The sequence below is a fragment of the Phodopus roborovskii genome, unplaced genomic scaffold, assembly GCF_943737965.1.
Source record: "Phodopus roborovskii unplaced genomic scaffold, PHOROB, whole genome shotgun sequence".
NCBI classification, from domain to species: domain Eukaryota; kingdom Metazoa; phylum Chordata; class Mammalia; order Rodentia; family Cricetidae; genus Phodopus; species Phodopus roborovskii.
This window is the reverse complement of record NW_026126410.1, coordinates 10,146,322-10,160,292: the sequence shown is the minus strand read 5'-3', so window position 1 is coordinate 10,160,292 and position 13,971 is coordinate 10,146,322. Positions and strand designations below refer to the sequence as shown.

General features: G+C 44.6%; 1 protein-coding gene across 1 annotated transcript; it reads right to left on the bottom strand.

The window, feature by feature from the left end:
* On the bottom strand, positions 1-2,752 carry Hmgb2 (high mobility group box 2). The gene is made up of 5 exons (XM_051182449.1): positions 2,627-2,752; positions 1,932-2,105; positions 1,271-1,416; positions 1,012-1,186; positions 1-525 (listed from the first exon to the last, which is right to left on the bottom strand). The coding sequence occupies exons 2-5, from the start codon at positions 2,079-2,081 to the stop codon at positions 367-369; spliced, it is 630 nt and encodes a 209-aa protein (XP_051038406.1). The 5' UTR covers positions 2,082-2,105; positions 2,627-2,752; the 3' UTR covers positions 1-366.
* Between the last annotated feature and the right edge of the window lie 11,219 nt (positions 2,753-13,971).

Genomic DNA, 13,971 nt, shown 5'->3' with positions numbered 1-13,971 from the left:
TAATATACATTATTTTATTACAAATTTTTTTAAAAAACAAAAGAAAATGCAACATCCTAAAAAAAAATTTACTGGTAATACAAATTCCTATGAAGTTTGCTGTGCTACCATAAGAAATTAAAGAAACCATTAAATATTTAGGAACATTCAACATCAAAAGCTTTAAATCTAACTGTACGTTGTAGCCCCTGAAAAAGCTACACACCTCTTTTTAAAAAAGTATTTTCTCTACAAAGAATTTTATCAGCTATACAAAAATCTGTACAGTTTTTATACTGAAGCTAATGTTGAGCTGCACTTGAATTTCACATTCTTAGCAAAATAGTTGCCTGAGCACATACACTCCACACATTTTAGGACAGCCATTTATTCTTCATCCTCCTCTTCTTCCTCCTCATCTTCATCTTCTTCCTCCTCCTCCTCTTCCTCATCTTCTGGTTCATTCTTCTTCTTTGATCCTGTTGGCCTACCAGGACCCTTCTTTCCTGCTTCACTTTTGCCCTTGGCACGGTATGCAGCAATATCCTGAAATTTTGTCAAAGTAAGATCAGCATCCGGTGTCATTGCTCAAGTGTGAAAAAAAACCACTTAATTGTAAACAACCTAAAATTGGCCAGTAACACCTCATTAGCTCGTATTCAGACTACCAGTTGAGAGCATTCCTGTTAGGCTTTAGAAAGCAAATTAGATAAAATGATGGGGGCTGCCTCAGATCAGTGTTAGTGCTTCTGCTGAAAACACCCACTGCCCTTGCACAGCCACCCCTTCCCATCTTGTATTTTTAGATTCTGCATACAGTTGGCACTCTAAAAACAGGTCAACAAAATTTTGAATGTATAGGCAGAATTTACAAGGGCTACAACACTAAGTCAAAAAAGTCCAACTTGTCTATAGTGCTAAAGTTTCATTAGGCCCTTTGAAAAACTGACAACCACTGATTACATAAATTTCAAGTTTCTACAGCTCATGTATATATATATACATATAGTTAAAAAGGTACAAAGACACTACCTTTTCATACTTCTCCTTTAGTTTAGCTGCTTTCTGCTCATAGGGTTGTTTATCTTTGGCAGACTGTTCAGACCACATCTCACCCAATTTTTTTGCAGTATCTCCAATAGACAGGCCTGGGTGTTCACTTTTGATCTTTGGGCGATGTTCAGAGCAAAACAGGAAGAAGGCAGACCTGAAAGGAAGCAACAGAGTTAACTGGAGAGAGAGGAGGCAAAGGCAAGCAGAGGCAGTCTGGTTAGTTCTGAGATCAACTTACGGTGGTCTTTTTGGAGCATTGGGATCTTTTTTCTTTCCTTTCTTATCACCTTTGGGAGGAACATAATTCTTCATCTCCCTGTCATAACGAGCTTTGTCGCTCTTGGCCAAATCTTCAAATTTCGACTTTTCCTTTGCAGACATGGTCTATGGGGGAGAGGGGGGGGGGGAATAAACGAGCAACTCAGCAAGAGGTTAAGCCTTTAGACGCCCCTAATAAAAAAATTAAACAAAATAAAAAGCATATGAATAGACCAACAAAATCTTAAGCTCTTGGCCCTAATATTAAATAAACAAAAAAGAAAATAGAGCGAGTGAACCGGCTAACTTTTAAGCTGTTGGCTGTCACATATCAACAAACGTTTTTAACATTTTTAAGATCTTGGCCGAACATATAAACATAAGTAAACAAACACAGCGAGTGGGCGGCCGAATTTTCTTCAGCTCCTGGCCCTTCTAACAAACAAGCTCTGCGCTTTGGTGATCCAACTCGTCTCCAACTGATTCCCCCACCCCGCCCCTGCCCATCCATCACCAGATCCGGCCAAGCCCGAGCTTCCCGGTTCCGCACCGAGAAAGAGCACCCCGGAAACGGCCTCAGTTGAGCTGGCCGGGAATGCCGCCTCCTTTCCTTCCCTCCCTCCCCCCACAGCCCTCCTCACCTTCCATCTCTCGGAGCACTTCTTGGAGAACTCGGCGAAGTTGACCGACGAGTCGGGATGTTTCTTCTTGTGCTCCTCGCGGCACGTCTGCACGAAGAAGGCGTACGAGGACATCTTGCCCCGCGGCTTGTTGGGGTCTCCCTTGCCCATGCTGACTGGCGGCGCGGCGTCTACCTGCGACCGAGCGGGAAAGCCGTGTCGCCGCGGCCCGCGGGGGGTGGGGTAGGGTGGGGGGGAGGAGAGGAGGAAGCGCCGCGCTCCGCTTCCCGCCCAAACCCGCGCCGGGCCGCCCCCACCCCCACTCCCACTCCCGGCGCGCGGCCCGGCTCGCCCGGCCCGGCCCACCCCGCCCGGCCCGACCCCGCGCCCCGAGGCCGAAAAGCCACCGTGCGCGCGCCGCTCCGAGCGCCCTCCTGACAGAAAAGGCCCGCGCCTTCCACGCCGCGGGCTTCACGCCGCCGGCCCCACGTTCGGCTTTTTGAAGTAAAACTAAAAATAAAAGACAAACCGCGGCCAGGCCCGAAGGCTTCCCCGCCCCAACTCCTCGGCCCCGGCTCCGGCTCCGGTCCCGGCCGCGACCCCGGGCCCTCACCCGCTAGGCCCCCGAGGCGGCCGCCCACAAGCCCGGCAGACGTCCCCCCTCACCGCGGCACGGCCCGGGCCGCCAAGCCCGAGGGCTCCCGGCCGACTCCTACCTGGCGCGAGCGCTTCCCTCCGAGCCGGACAGAGACGCTTCCTTCCCCGAGCTCCGGCGAGAACTGGCTTCTCGCTAACGCAAGCCTCAGCCTCTTGTTTTGCAGACTTCTCCGCGCCACGGCAACTTGAAGAGACCAGCCTCAGGCCACGCCTCCCCTTCGCTGATTGGCTGCCTGGATTATTCAAACCTGAAGAGTCCCCGCCCTCCCACGCAGAAGGCTTCCGATTGGCCAGAGCCTGGCAAGGTCCGCCCCTCCGGCCCCTGCCTAGCAGGTTCGGTGGGTCTCCCAGGTCGTTAACTCCCAGACCCGTTGGAACCGGTCTGGGGAGGAATGTACTGCTCGACCGTGATTGGCGGCAGAAAAAGCGTTTGAAAAATGGCGGGCCTGCCGCTGATTGGATAAGACTGTAAACAGGGGTGTGGCCGGCCCGAGAGCCGCTGCCCCGCCAGATTTAAAACTATGCAGGGCGGGCGGCGCAAGCTTCCTCGGCTGTGAAAGATGGCGGCGGGCCTGGCCGGCTCCGAGTTGACTGGCGTCGCGGGGGCCTCACCGCGACCTCCCGGGAGCTCGCCTATGAATTGACAGAATAAGAAGGGGGGGGGGGGCGGACGGTTGGGAGCGTGCGGCGCCGAGCCGGTCCGCGGCTGAGGTGGAGCCAGAGCGTGGTGGACGGGAGCCTCGGGCAGAGGCCCCGGCCAGTCCCCTAGTCCCGGGCGTCCTCCACCGCCGAGCCGCCCGAGATGAGCCGGTTCGCCACACCGCACCCCGACCCGTTGCAGGCGGGGTCGCGGGTGGGAGCCGAGGCCTGAGTGAGCGTGCCTGAGCCCACGCCCCTCACCTTGCCGGGAGAGCTCGGTCCTAGCCTGCCATTTCTACCCCGGCTTTGGGGCAGTGAATGCTCGCTCTCCTTCCCACTCTCCTGTTGGCCGGGGTGTGACCCCGCTGTCTGCACGGACTTGAAGGGTTTGTTACCCCCTCCCCAGCAGCTGCTTGCACTTGTGGGGCTCCCCCCCCCCCGTATGCTTCGTGTGTGACGGTCATTCTCAGTAGTGCTCCAGGACCAGCCGTTCTTTGCCTTTTTGATTAAAAATTAAGACTGGGAAGCTATGCTCTCCTTGGAAAATGGGTGACTGTTTAGCATTGAGAGTGTACTTAATGCCCGCAAAGTGGTCACAAGTGGTGGTTTTTACGTTTTGCCGCTATGAGAATGAGGTGCCAGTTCCTAGGGGAGAGGTGTGTTTTCCTGTTTTAAGGGTATTTTTTTTTTGTCTGTTTTTTTGTTGTTGTTTTTGTTGTTTTGTTGTTGTTGTTGTTTGGCTTTTGGTTCTTGTTTTGTTTTTTTTAAAGACAGGATTTTCCACCTAAACCAGACTGGCCTCGATCTCGGATCTTCCTGCCTCTGCTTCCTGAGTGCTGGGAATTAAAGGCATATGCCACCACGCCTGGCTCAGGTCCCAGAATTTTAGTTGTCAAATGCTTTACAAAACTTTTGTGTCTACCTGAAACCTTACATATAATGACAGTTGCAATTAATCTATAAAGCACACACACACAAATCCAAGTTAAATTCAAATAGCAATGTAAGTAAGATCACTGGTTAGATTGTGGTTTTAGTGTTTTTATTTATGTGGTTTTCTAAAGAGAATCCATAGACTGAATCTATATATAGGGAATATATTAGAATAGCTAACAGGCTGTGATCCAAGTAGGCCAACAATGGCTATCTACCAGTGGACGTTTCAGGAAAGAGCTGTTCAGTTTCACGAGTGTCTCAGCTGATCTTCAATATTCTCAGAATCCTGAAGTAGGCTCTAATGCCAGTGAAAAGACTTGCTAGGGAGAGTAGGAGCAAGCAGGCAAAGAGAGCAAGCTTCCTTCTTTCAACTTCATCACAGAGGTTGCCAGCAGAAGGTGTGGCCCCGATTAAAATTGAATGGATTTTTGCACCTCAAAGATCCTGGTTAAAAGTGGATCTTCCCACTTTTTAAATGATTTAATTAAGAAAAAGTCCCTCACAGGTATACCCAGCTACTTAGAGTTTAATTAACTCCAGATGTAGTCGACAATCAAGAATAGCCATCATGTGTTGTTCAGTATTTCTTTTAAAAGACTAAGGTATTGCCCGACTGAGGTGGCACACACCTTTAGTCCCAGCACTTTGGAGGCAGAGGTGGGTGGATCTCTGTGATCCAGGGCAGTCTCCACAGAGAAACCCTGCCTTGAAAAAAAAAAAAGACTAAGGTGTTGCCATGGCTTGGTGGTGACCCATACCTTTAATCTCAGCACTCAGGCAAATCTCTCTGTGTTCCAGACCAGCCTGGTCTACAGAGAAATCCTGTCTTGAAAAAGAAAAAAAAAAAAAAAAAAATGTCATGGAATAGATTGTACTTATAAAAAAGTTGGGCATCTATCTGTCTACCTACCTACCTATTTTGATTTTGGAGACAGGGTTTCCCTGTGTAGCTTTGGAGCCTGTCCAGGAACTAGCTCTGTAGTACAGGTTGGCCTTGAACTCATAGAAATCCGCCCACCTCTTCCTCCCAAGTGCTGGGACTAAAGGTGTATACCAACACCACTCAGGAAGGGAGGAGCTAAGGAATAATGAACTTTGAGAAATTATAAATACAGTAATACAGGATCCTAAGGTAGATACAAGGATAACGCTGACTGGCAGCTTACAAACAAATTTAGCCTTCATCCTTTGGGTAAAGGAATCACTAGAAATATAAGGGAGGGTGCAAATAGATTTTATTTTCTTATCAGTCAGCCATGTCTATGGCATGGTATAAATGAGGTCACAGAATTTAGAAATTGATTCACTAATGTTCATTCTTTTCTGTGACTCCAAAGGATAATGGTAAAAGATGTGAGTCATTTAGTTACATACACAATCTCTAATCAGTCTTTTGATGTTCACTTGTGATTAGATCACTGATTTTGAGGCTGCAAATTAGTGAGATATATATCTATAATTGAAGGGACCAGACCCTCACCAAGCCCCCTGCTTTAGCAGCAATACAGGCTGCAGAAAAGACCCAGCAAGATGTGCTGAGTTTCCTGACCTTGCCTGCCCTCTCAGTCACTAGGAGGTCAGATACCCACCACATGGCAAGGAACCAATCAGAAGTTAGCTGGCAGGCTCCAGATGTGCTTTACAGTAAAAGTGGTGTAACAAGTGACTTGCAGAGTATAGCAACCTCCCTGGGAGGACAACCAGTTAACAATCAACACACTTCTCCCAAGCCCAGAAGTGCACCAATCCTGAGACACTTCCCTTGCACACCCCAATAAATCCCCTGCCTCAAAGCCCCTCCGTATCCTTCTCACACCAGCTGCTATGTTGGATGGATGAGGTAGGGTTAAGACAGTTAACTCATTAAACAATAAAACACTCTTTGCTTTTGTACCAGAATGGGTCTCTTGGTGATTCTGAGGGTCAAAATTTGGGCACAACAAATACATGATTCCAATTGTGGTACAAGTCTTTAATCCTAGCACTCAGGAAGCAGAAGCAGGTAGAGCTCTAAATTTGAGGCTAGCTTGGTTTACAAAGCAAGTTTCAGAACAGCCAGTGCTGTGTAAAGAGAACCAGTCTCAAAAAAAAAAAAAAAAAAAAAAAAGAAAAGAAAAGAAAAGAAAAGAAAAATGTTGACAAACAGGAGCTCCAAGATTCATTTGCCAACAACCCTGCTTAAGGAAAATTATCCTAGATCCCCAAGAGGAAAAAAAAAATTCACAGGGGTAATATGTATAATTTTACTTTGTGAGCATGGGTATGTTTGTACACCTGTTCATATACGTGGAGGTGTACATGGATGTGGAGGACAATCTTCCTCGATTGCTCTCCACCTTATTCTTTGGGCAGTCTATTAACTGAACCCAGAGCTCCCTGATACAGCTAGTCTAAGTAGACAGCTCTCTCTGGGGATAGAAACCCTGTCTTCACCTTCCAAGAACTGAGTGTCATGACCCCACTCAGTATTTAAGTGGCTTCTGCAGATCTGAAACTCCAGTCCTCATGTTCAAGTGACATATGCACTGAGCCCTTCCCAGACCCAGTAGTGCCTGCTTAAAAGAATATTAAATATAAATATCTTATTTCCCTTCTTCCAATCTGTCATCTATCATCATCTATATATAATCTATCATTTATCTATATCATCTACCTTTCTATCTTGATGTTGGATATGAACCCAGGGCCACCTTTGAGGCAAGTGCTTCAACACAGATCTACACCCCACTCACTTCTTGAGTTTTTTTTTTGTTTGTTTGTTTGTTTGTTTAGAGTGTTTACCTGCACACATGTGCACCATATATAGTCCTGGTACTCCTGGAGGACAGGAGGGTCATTGAATCCTCTGGAATTGAAGTTACAGAAGTTTACAAGCAGTCAAGTGGATGTTGTGAACAGAACCTGGGTTCTCTGCAAGTACTATAAAGTGCTGAGTCATCTCTCCATCTGGCCCTGTAATTTTTTTATAGTGTGGGATTAAAATAACAAAAACAACAGCAAAAGAATGAGAGAGGTAAGATGTTGCAAATGCCTTTGTTCAGAAAGTGGTAAAAGTAAAAATTTGCATTAAAGTATAATAAGCCAAATTGCTTATGCTTTGCTTGAAGTGCTAGTTATACATATACACATGTACAAAAATGTATTTCCTTATACATAGGATTTTAAGCCTTAGTTTATGCAAGAATCAGATGACTTAATGATTACTAAGCATGTAAAAAATATACTTCCCATTATTAGTTATTACAGAAATGCAAAGTATAGCCCAATAGATACCACTCACTTCTTACTAAGAGAACTATAATTTAAAAAGGTAGGTTATTGTGGAATATTATTTTAAGATGTGTTACATTCATGCTGTGAAACATTTAATGATATGAAGATGTGTTGCATTATTTTATGTTGTATTTGTTTAACTCTGTAAAGCTGTGTTACTTTGCCTGTCTAAAACACCTGATGGTCTCATAAAGAACTAAATGGCCAATAGAAAGGCAGAAGAAAGGATAGACAGGGCTGGCAGGCAGAGAGAATAAAAGAGGAAGAAAAATCTGAGAAGAGGATGGAAGGGTAAAGGAGGAGAAGCAGCAGGAGAATAAAGAGAGGAGGACACTTGTGGCCAGCCACACAGTCACACAGCCAGCCACGGAGGAAGAGTGAAAGACTACAGACTTAAGAAAAGGAAAAAGCCCAGAGGCAAAAGATAGAATAATTTTAAGAAAAGCTGGCTAGGAATAAGCAAAGCCAAGCCTGGGCATTCATAAGAAAGAATAAGCCTCTCTGTGTGATTTATTTGGGAGTTGGGTGGTGAACGCCCTTCAAAAGACCCAAAGAGTAATAATACCAAAAAAAAAAAAAAAAAAAAAACAGCCAGCTATAGTAGGTGATGGGAGCACTGGAAAACACATGGAGAAATTAGATCCCTATTGTTATTTGTGAGACTTTAAAATGGCTGGTCATTGTGGGAAAGTTTGGCAGATTCTCATCTCAGGGTTAGATATACATCAGCACCTGCCCAAAGTAGATAAAAATCAGTGCCCACAATAAGACAAGGCAGCCATGGTAGCTCATGTCTTTAATTCCAGCACAAAGGAGGCAGAGACAGGCAGATCTCTGTGAGTACAAGGCCAGCCTGGACTGCATTACAAGTTCAAGGCCAGCCAGAACTACATAATGAGATCCTGTCTCAAATAAATAAAATATTTAAAGCAGCATTTTTTTGTAATAACAGTATCCCCAAGTTCATGATCAGCTGGAAAAACAACATAGGACTGACCCAGATCCCCTGAATGTGGTATTATTTGGGAGGACGGGGCAGTCTATGAGCCTTTAGTAATGAATCAGTGTTTACCCCTAGTATAGGAATGGACTTTGGGAGCCCATTCCACATAGAGGGACACTCTCCCAGCCTAGACACACAAGGGAGGGCTTGGGCTCTGCTCCAAATGATATGACAGACTTTGAAGACTCCCCATGGAAGGCCTCATCCTCCCTGGGGAGCAGAAAAGGGATGGAATGGGAGTTAGGGGGAGCAGAGGAGGCAGGGAGGGTGAGGGAAATGGGACTGACATGTAAAACAAGCTTGTTTCAAATTTAAATTAAAAAATATGTATCATTTAAGAAAACAGGAACCAATCCAATGTCCACTAACTGTGCATAAATAATAATAAAAAATACAGCATATCATGTGCTGGTGTGCAGTTCATCAAATAAAAAGGAATAAATATTGATACTAGCTATTAATATAACATAAATCTGAAAGACATTATGCTACATAAAAGTGGCCAGACACAAAGCCCAACTTTTGTTATGATGCTGACTACATGACATTTCTAGATAAAAACAAATGTGTAGAAACAGAAACCAGAAGAGTGGCTGCCCCAGGGCTTAGGTAGAAACAGGGACTGACAGTCTGCACAGTGAAGATTTTTCAGGCAATAGAAGTGTTAAAACTATGTAATAAAGGTTGCATAACTTTATAAATTACTAAAAATAGTCAAACCAAACACTTTCAAATGGAGGAAATTTATATTATGTAAATTATACATTAAAAAAGCTGTTTCTTTTTTTATTTTTTATTTTACATATTGATCCCAGTTCCCTCTTCCTCCCTCCCTTTTTTCCTCTCTCCCACCTTCCCATGCCCCCACCACCACCCTCCTCTCCCATCCCCCCCACTCCACATGTAGGGTGATTCCTTCCAGAAGGGGTCTTCTAAATCTGTCATTTGGAGTAGGAACTAGGCCCTGCCTCATGCCTCTAGGTTAAGGGAGTATCCCTCCAGGGGGGATGTGCTTCCAAAGTCCTTTTGTGCACCAGGGATACATCCTGGTTCCACTGTCAGAGGTCCCTTAGACTGCTCAGTCCTTCTGAGACCCATGTTCAGGGTGTCTGAGTCAGCCCAATGCTGGATTCCCAGCTATCGTCTAGGAGCCCATTAGCTCCTCCTTGTTCAGGTCAGATGTCTCTATGTGTTTCTGTAGCCTGGTCTTGTCCTCCCTCTCTGTGTCTGGATTCCAATTCAGCTCAGTATTTAGTTGTGTGTGTCTGCCTCTGTTTCCATCAGCTACTAGATGAGGGTTCTATGATGGTGGGTAAGTTAGTCATCAATCTCATTATCAGGGAAGGGCATTTATGGTAGCCTTTCCACTGTTGCTCAAATTGTTAGTTGGGGCCAATCTTGTAGGTAATAAAGCTGTTTTTTAGAAAGCCAATGACTTGTTTTTCCTTTTGTAGAATACTGCATTCAAAATGGTCAAGGGGGATGAATGAATCTCCCTAAGATGGGAAAATAGACTTTGTGGGGAGACTGGAGGCCAGTAGGGATGGGAACAGAAGGGATCAAGATGGGGAATGGAGGGAGAGAATACTGGGACAGACTTCTGGAATTAGGGGTACTTTGGGGGCAATTTAGAAACCTAGTACAATGGAAACTCCCTGGAATCTATGAGGGTGACTCTAGAAAAGACTCCCATGAACAGGGATATGGAACATGAACCAGCCATCTTCTATAACCAAACAAGCCTTCCAGTTTGGAACTGAAACATCAACCCAACCACAAAACCTTCAATCTATAATTTGTCTTGCCTGCAAAATGTGCTGGGGTAATGGTGGCACGGAATTTGTAGAGTGGTCAACCAATGACTATTCCAACTTGAGGCCCTAGTCATAAGAGGGAGCCCACAGCTTACACTGCCTGATTGGCAAGGAACCAGAGGCTGGATAGCCAAAAGATCTAGAATAGAACCAAACATGACTGTTCCAAAACAAAATAGATGAAGTTATTCCTAATGATATTCAGGTATACTTACAGATTGGTGCCTAGCCTAATTATAGTCATCAGAAAGGCTTCACCCAGCAACTGATGGGAGCAGATGCAGAGACCCACTGCCACAGTGAAACATTAGGCAGAGTTCAGGGAACCCCAAAGAAGAGGGAAAGGAAGAAATGTAGGAGCCAGAGGGGTGGAGGACACCATAAGCAGGGCTCATAAAGGATCACAGAGACTGAAGGGACAATCACAGACCCTCTATGGGTCTGAGCTAGGTCCTCTGCCTATGTTATGGTTGTGTAGCCTGAGATTTTTATAGTACTAACAGAGGAAGTGGGAGGCAGTGTCTCTGACTCTTTTGCCTGTTCTTGGGACCCTTTTCCTCATACTGGGTTGCCTCATGCAGCCTTGATATAAGGATTTGTACCTAGTCTTATTTTAATTTGTTAGGTCATGTTTGGTGGCTATCACTGGGAGACCTGCTTTTTCCTGAAGGGAAACAGAACAAGAGTGGATCTGGGGGAAGAGGGGAGGTGGGAGGGAACTAGGAGGAGAGGAGGGAGGGTAAACTGCAATATGTGAAATAAGAATTTTTTAAAAATGTTAAAAAGAGTTTAAGACAAAAATATAAAACCATGTTCTTATTAAAAACAAAACAAAACCCTAAAAAAATGGTCAAGGACAGCTTAGACTTTAAACAACAGCTGCAGAATACAGGATAAACAATAGGAATTTATGAAAGGAAATGAAAACTACATCTATCTTAAGGAAAGACAGTTAAAGCTGGCGATTTTTGAAATCTAGGAGACTTACTAATATGGCCCATATTCAGCTGAGTATCCTGCTTTTATACAGTAGAAAAATAATTCTTTTGAAGAAATGATCCCATATGTGCGTGCACACTTATACATGCCTGTGCCACAGAATGTGTGGCAGTCAAGAGGTGCAGTGTCTGTCCCTGACTGCCGCTTTAAAGATCACTCTTTTGTTGTTTGTCACTATGTGAGGCAAGCAAACTAACCCACAAGCTTTGAGAAATTCTCCTGCCTCCAATTTCCATCTCACCAACTAGAGTACTGGGATTACAGACATGCACTACCACGCCCAGCTTCACATGGACCCTGGGAAGTGATTTTCAACCTGTGGGTGGAGACAGATACCCTGCGTATCAGATACTTCCAGTGTGGCTCATAACAGTGGAGACATTACAGCCATGAGGTGGCAATGGAAATACTTGTATGGTTTGGGTCACCACAACGTGAAGGACTGTATTAAAGTTTGGAAGCAACAGGAAGGCTGGTTCTGGGAATCCCATGTTTGTGTGGCAAGTACTTTTACCCTGAGCCATTTCTACCGGCCTAGATAACCTTTATCTACACTTTGTAGCTGTTTCCAATTAAAATAAATATCACTACATATTTATTTTATAGTAATAAAACAAACACTAATTTCATATTGAGGGACTGGAGAAAAGGCTCAGTGGTTGAGGGGACCTCTGCTTGATTCCCAGAATCCACGTGGTGGGTCACAAAAATATGTAACTTTAGTTTCAGGGAATCTGATGTCCTCTTCTGACTTCATGGGCACCAGGCATAAACATGGTGTTTTGCCTGCATTCATGTCTGTGTGAGGATGTCAGATCCCCTGGAACTGGAATTATAGACAGTTGTGAGCTGCCATGTGGGTGCGAGAATTGAACCCTGCTCTTTTGGAAAAGCAGCTAGTGTTCCAAACTGCTGAGCCATCACTCCAGCCTCCCTAGGCACATATGGTACAGAGACATATATGTGTACAAAATACTCAAGACATTCATAAATCTAAAAACAATACTCTTGGTCTACGTCAAGACAAAGATCATTTTAAATTTGATGACTTAAACATTGTAAAGGCTGATTTAAAACAAAAAATTATCAATAGGGAAGTTTCATATTTACAACTTTATCTTCTAATTTTCTTAGTGTACTTAGTAGTTTGGCTGTATTTAGAAATATATTCACAAACTATGAATTTTTTAGGTGTAGTTTGCAAATTGCCCTAGAATTCTATACAGGGTAAATTTATATATGATTTATTAAAGCTTTCCTGAGGGCCAGGCAGTGGTGGTGCATGCCTTTAATCTCAGCAAAGGCAGGTTGGAGGCAGGTTAGATCTCTGTTAGTTCAAGGCCAGCCTGGTCTACAAAGCTACACAGAGAAACCCTGTCTCTCAAAACAGAGGAAAAAAAAAAAAAGCTTACCTGAGGATTCAGAAAGCAAAGCCAGCCTCAACTGGCAGTGGTGACAGACACCTTTAATCCCAGCAACCAGAAGCTACAGCTGAGGATTCAGCTCAGGAGGATAGGTCTGGCTTTGCATGCAGGAGGTCCTAGATTCAATTTAAAAAATAAAACTATTCTCAAAATCCAAGAATAAAAACTAGTACCATTCCATACAAATTTATGTGGTGTAGACAACATTTAACCATAAGAGTATGTATTTATCAATCTCTAATATAACCTAATTTTCACACAGATCTTTCTTCCCGGACTCATTGCTTTAGCCAAGCCCCCAGCTTCAGCAGGTATTCCCTGGGAACCCACAAGCTATGCCAGCCAGGGAAACAGGTAGGCTAACTGCAAATCTAAACCTCTCTTTCTACTCCTCCAAATTCTGCAACTAACCAAATGCTCCATCCTTCCTTCCCCCACCTCCAGTGAATGACAGCTCTTCCCCTCCTAACTTCCCTCCCCTGACTCATTGCTTTATCCCAGCCCCCAACTTCTGCAGGCATGCTCTGAGAACCCCCAGGCCACTTCAGCCAGGAAAGCACAGAGGCTAACAGATCTTCATCTCTCCTTCCAGTTTTCCAAGTCCAATCTCCCAGTCTCATCCGTAGCTCAAGAGCAGACCTCCTGCTGTGATCCTCCTCACTCTCTGTCCCCAGTTCCAGGGAACTAAGCAGACACTGGTGGAACACTCTGCTTTCCTCCCTCCTGTGGACACCCTCAGTCTCCCAGCCCACCTAGTTCATCCTCATTTCTGTCAGCTCCCAATACATAGAAACACATTTTACCTGGAATCCCCACTGGCCACAACTATCAGGGTCCAAGAAGAATTCCTTATCAGGCAACACACAACCACCACACTATCCTAAGCACTAGAGAGGACAACAGAAAACAACAGAGAAAACATCCACCCAGCAAAGACAAACAGATATCAATATTGAGAATTACAGTCTTTCCAGTCCCAGATGCCTAGATGCCAGTGTAAAAATACAATGAATAACAAGATACTGTGGCTCCATTAGAATCCAGTAAATCTATCACAACAGGCCCTAAGTATTGCAACATAGCTGAAACACAAGACAAAGACCTTAAAATAGCTTTTATGAATATGATAGAGGTCCTTAAAGGGGAAATGAATAAGTCCCTTAAAGAAATCTATGAAAACTCAAACCGTGGAAGGAAGTGAAAGTTCAAGACCTGGAAATTGGAATAAAATAAATAAAGAAAATCCAAGCTGGGGGAAATCTGGAAATGAAAAATTTAGTAACTTGAACAATTTAGTAACTTAGAGGCAAGCCTCA

What these genes read in the sequence shown, in the direction of transcription:
- Hmgb2 (XM_051182449.1), bottom strand. Translation starts at nt 2,081, where the DNA reads ATGGGCAAGGGAGACCCCAACAAGCCGCGGGGCAAGATGTCCTCGTAC. An exon ending in AATGCTCCAAAAAGACCACC is followed by an intron (nt 1,187 to 1,270) that starts GTAAGTTGATCT and finishes GCTTCCTTTCAG; the next exon opens with GTCTGCCTTCTTCCTGTTTT. An exon ending in TAAAGGAGAAGTATGAAAAG is followed by an intron (nt 526 to 1,011) that starts GTAGTGTCTTTG and finishes ACAAAATTTCAG; the next exon opens with GATATTGCTGCATACCGTGC.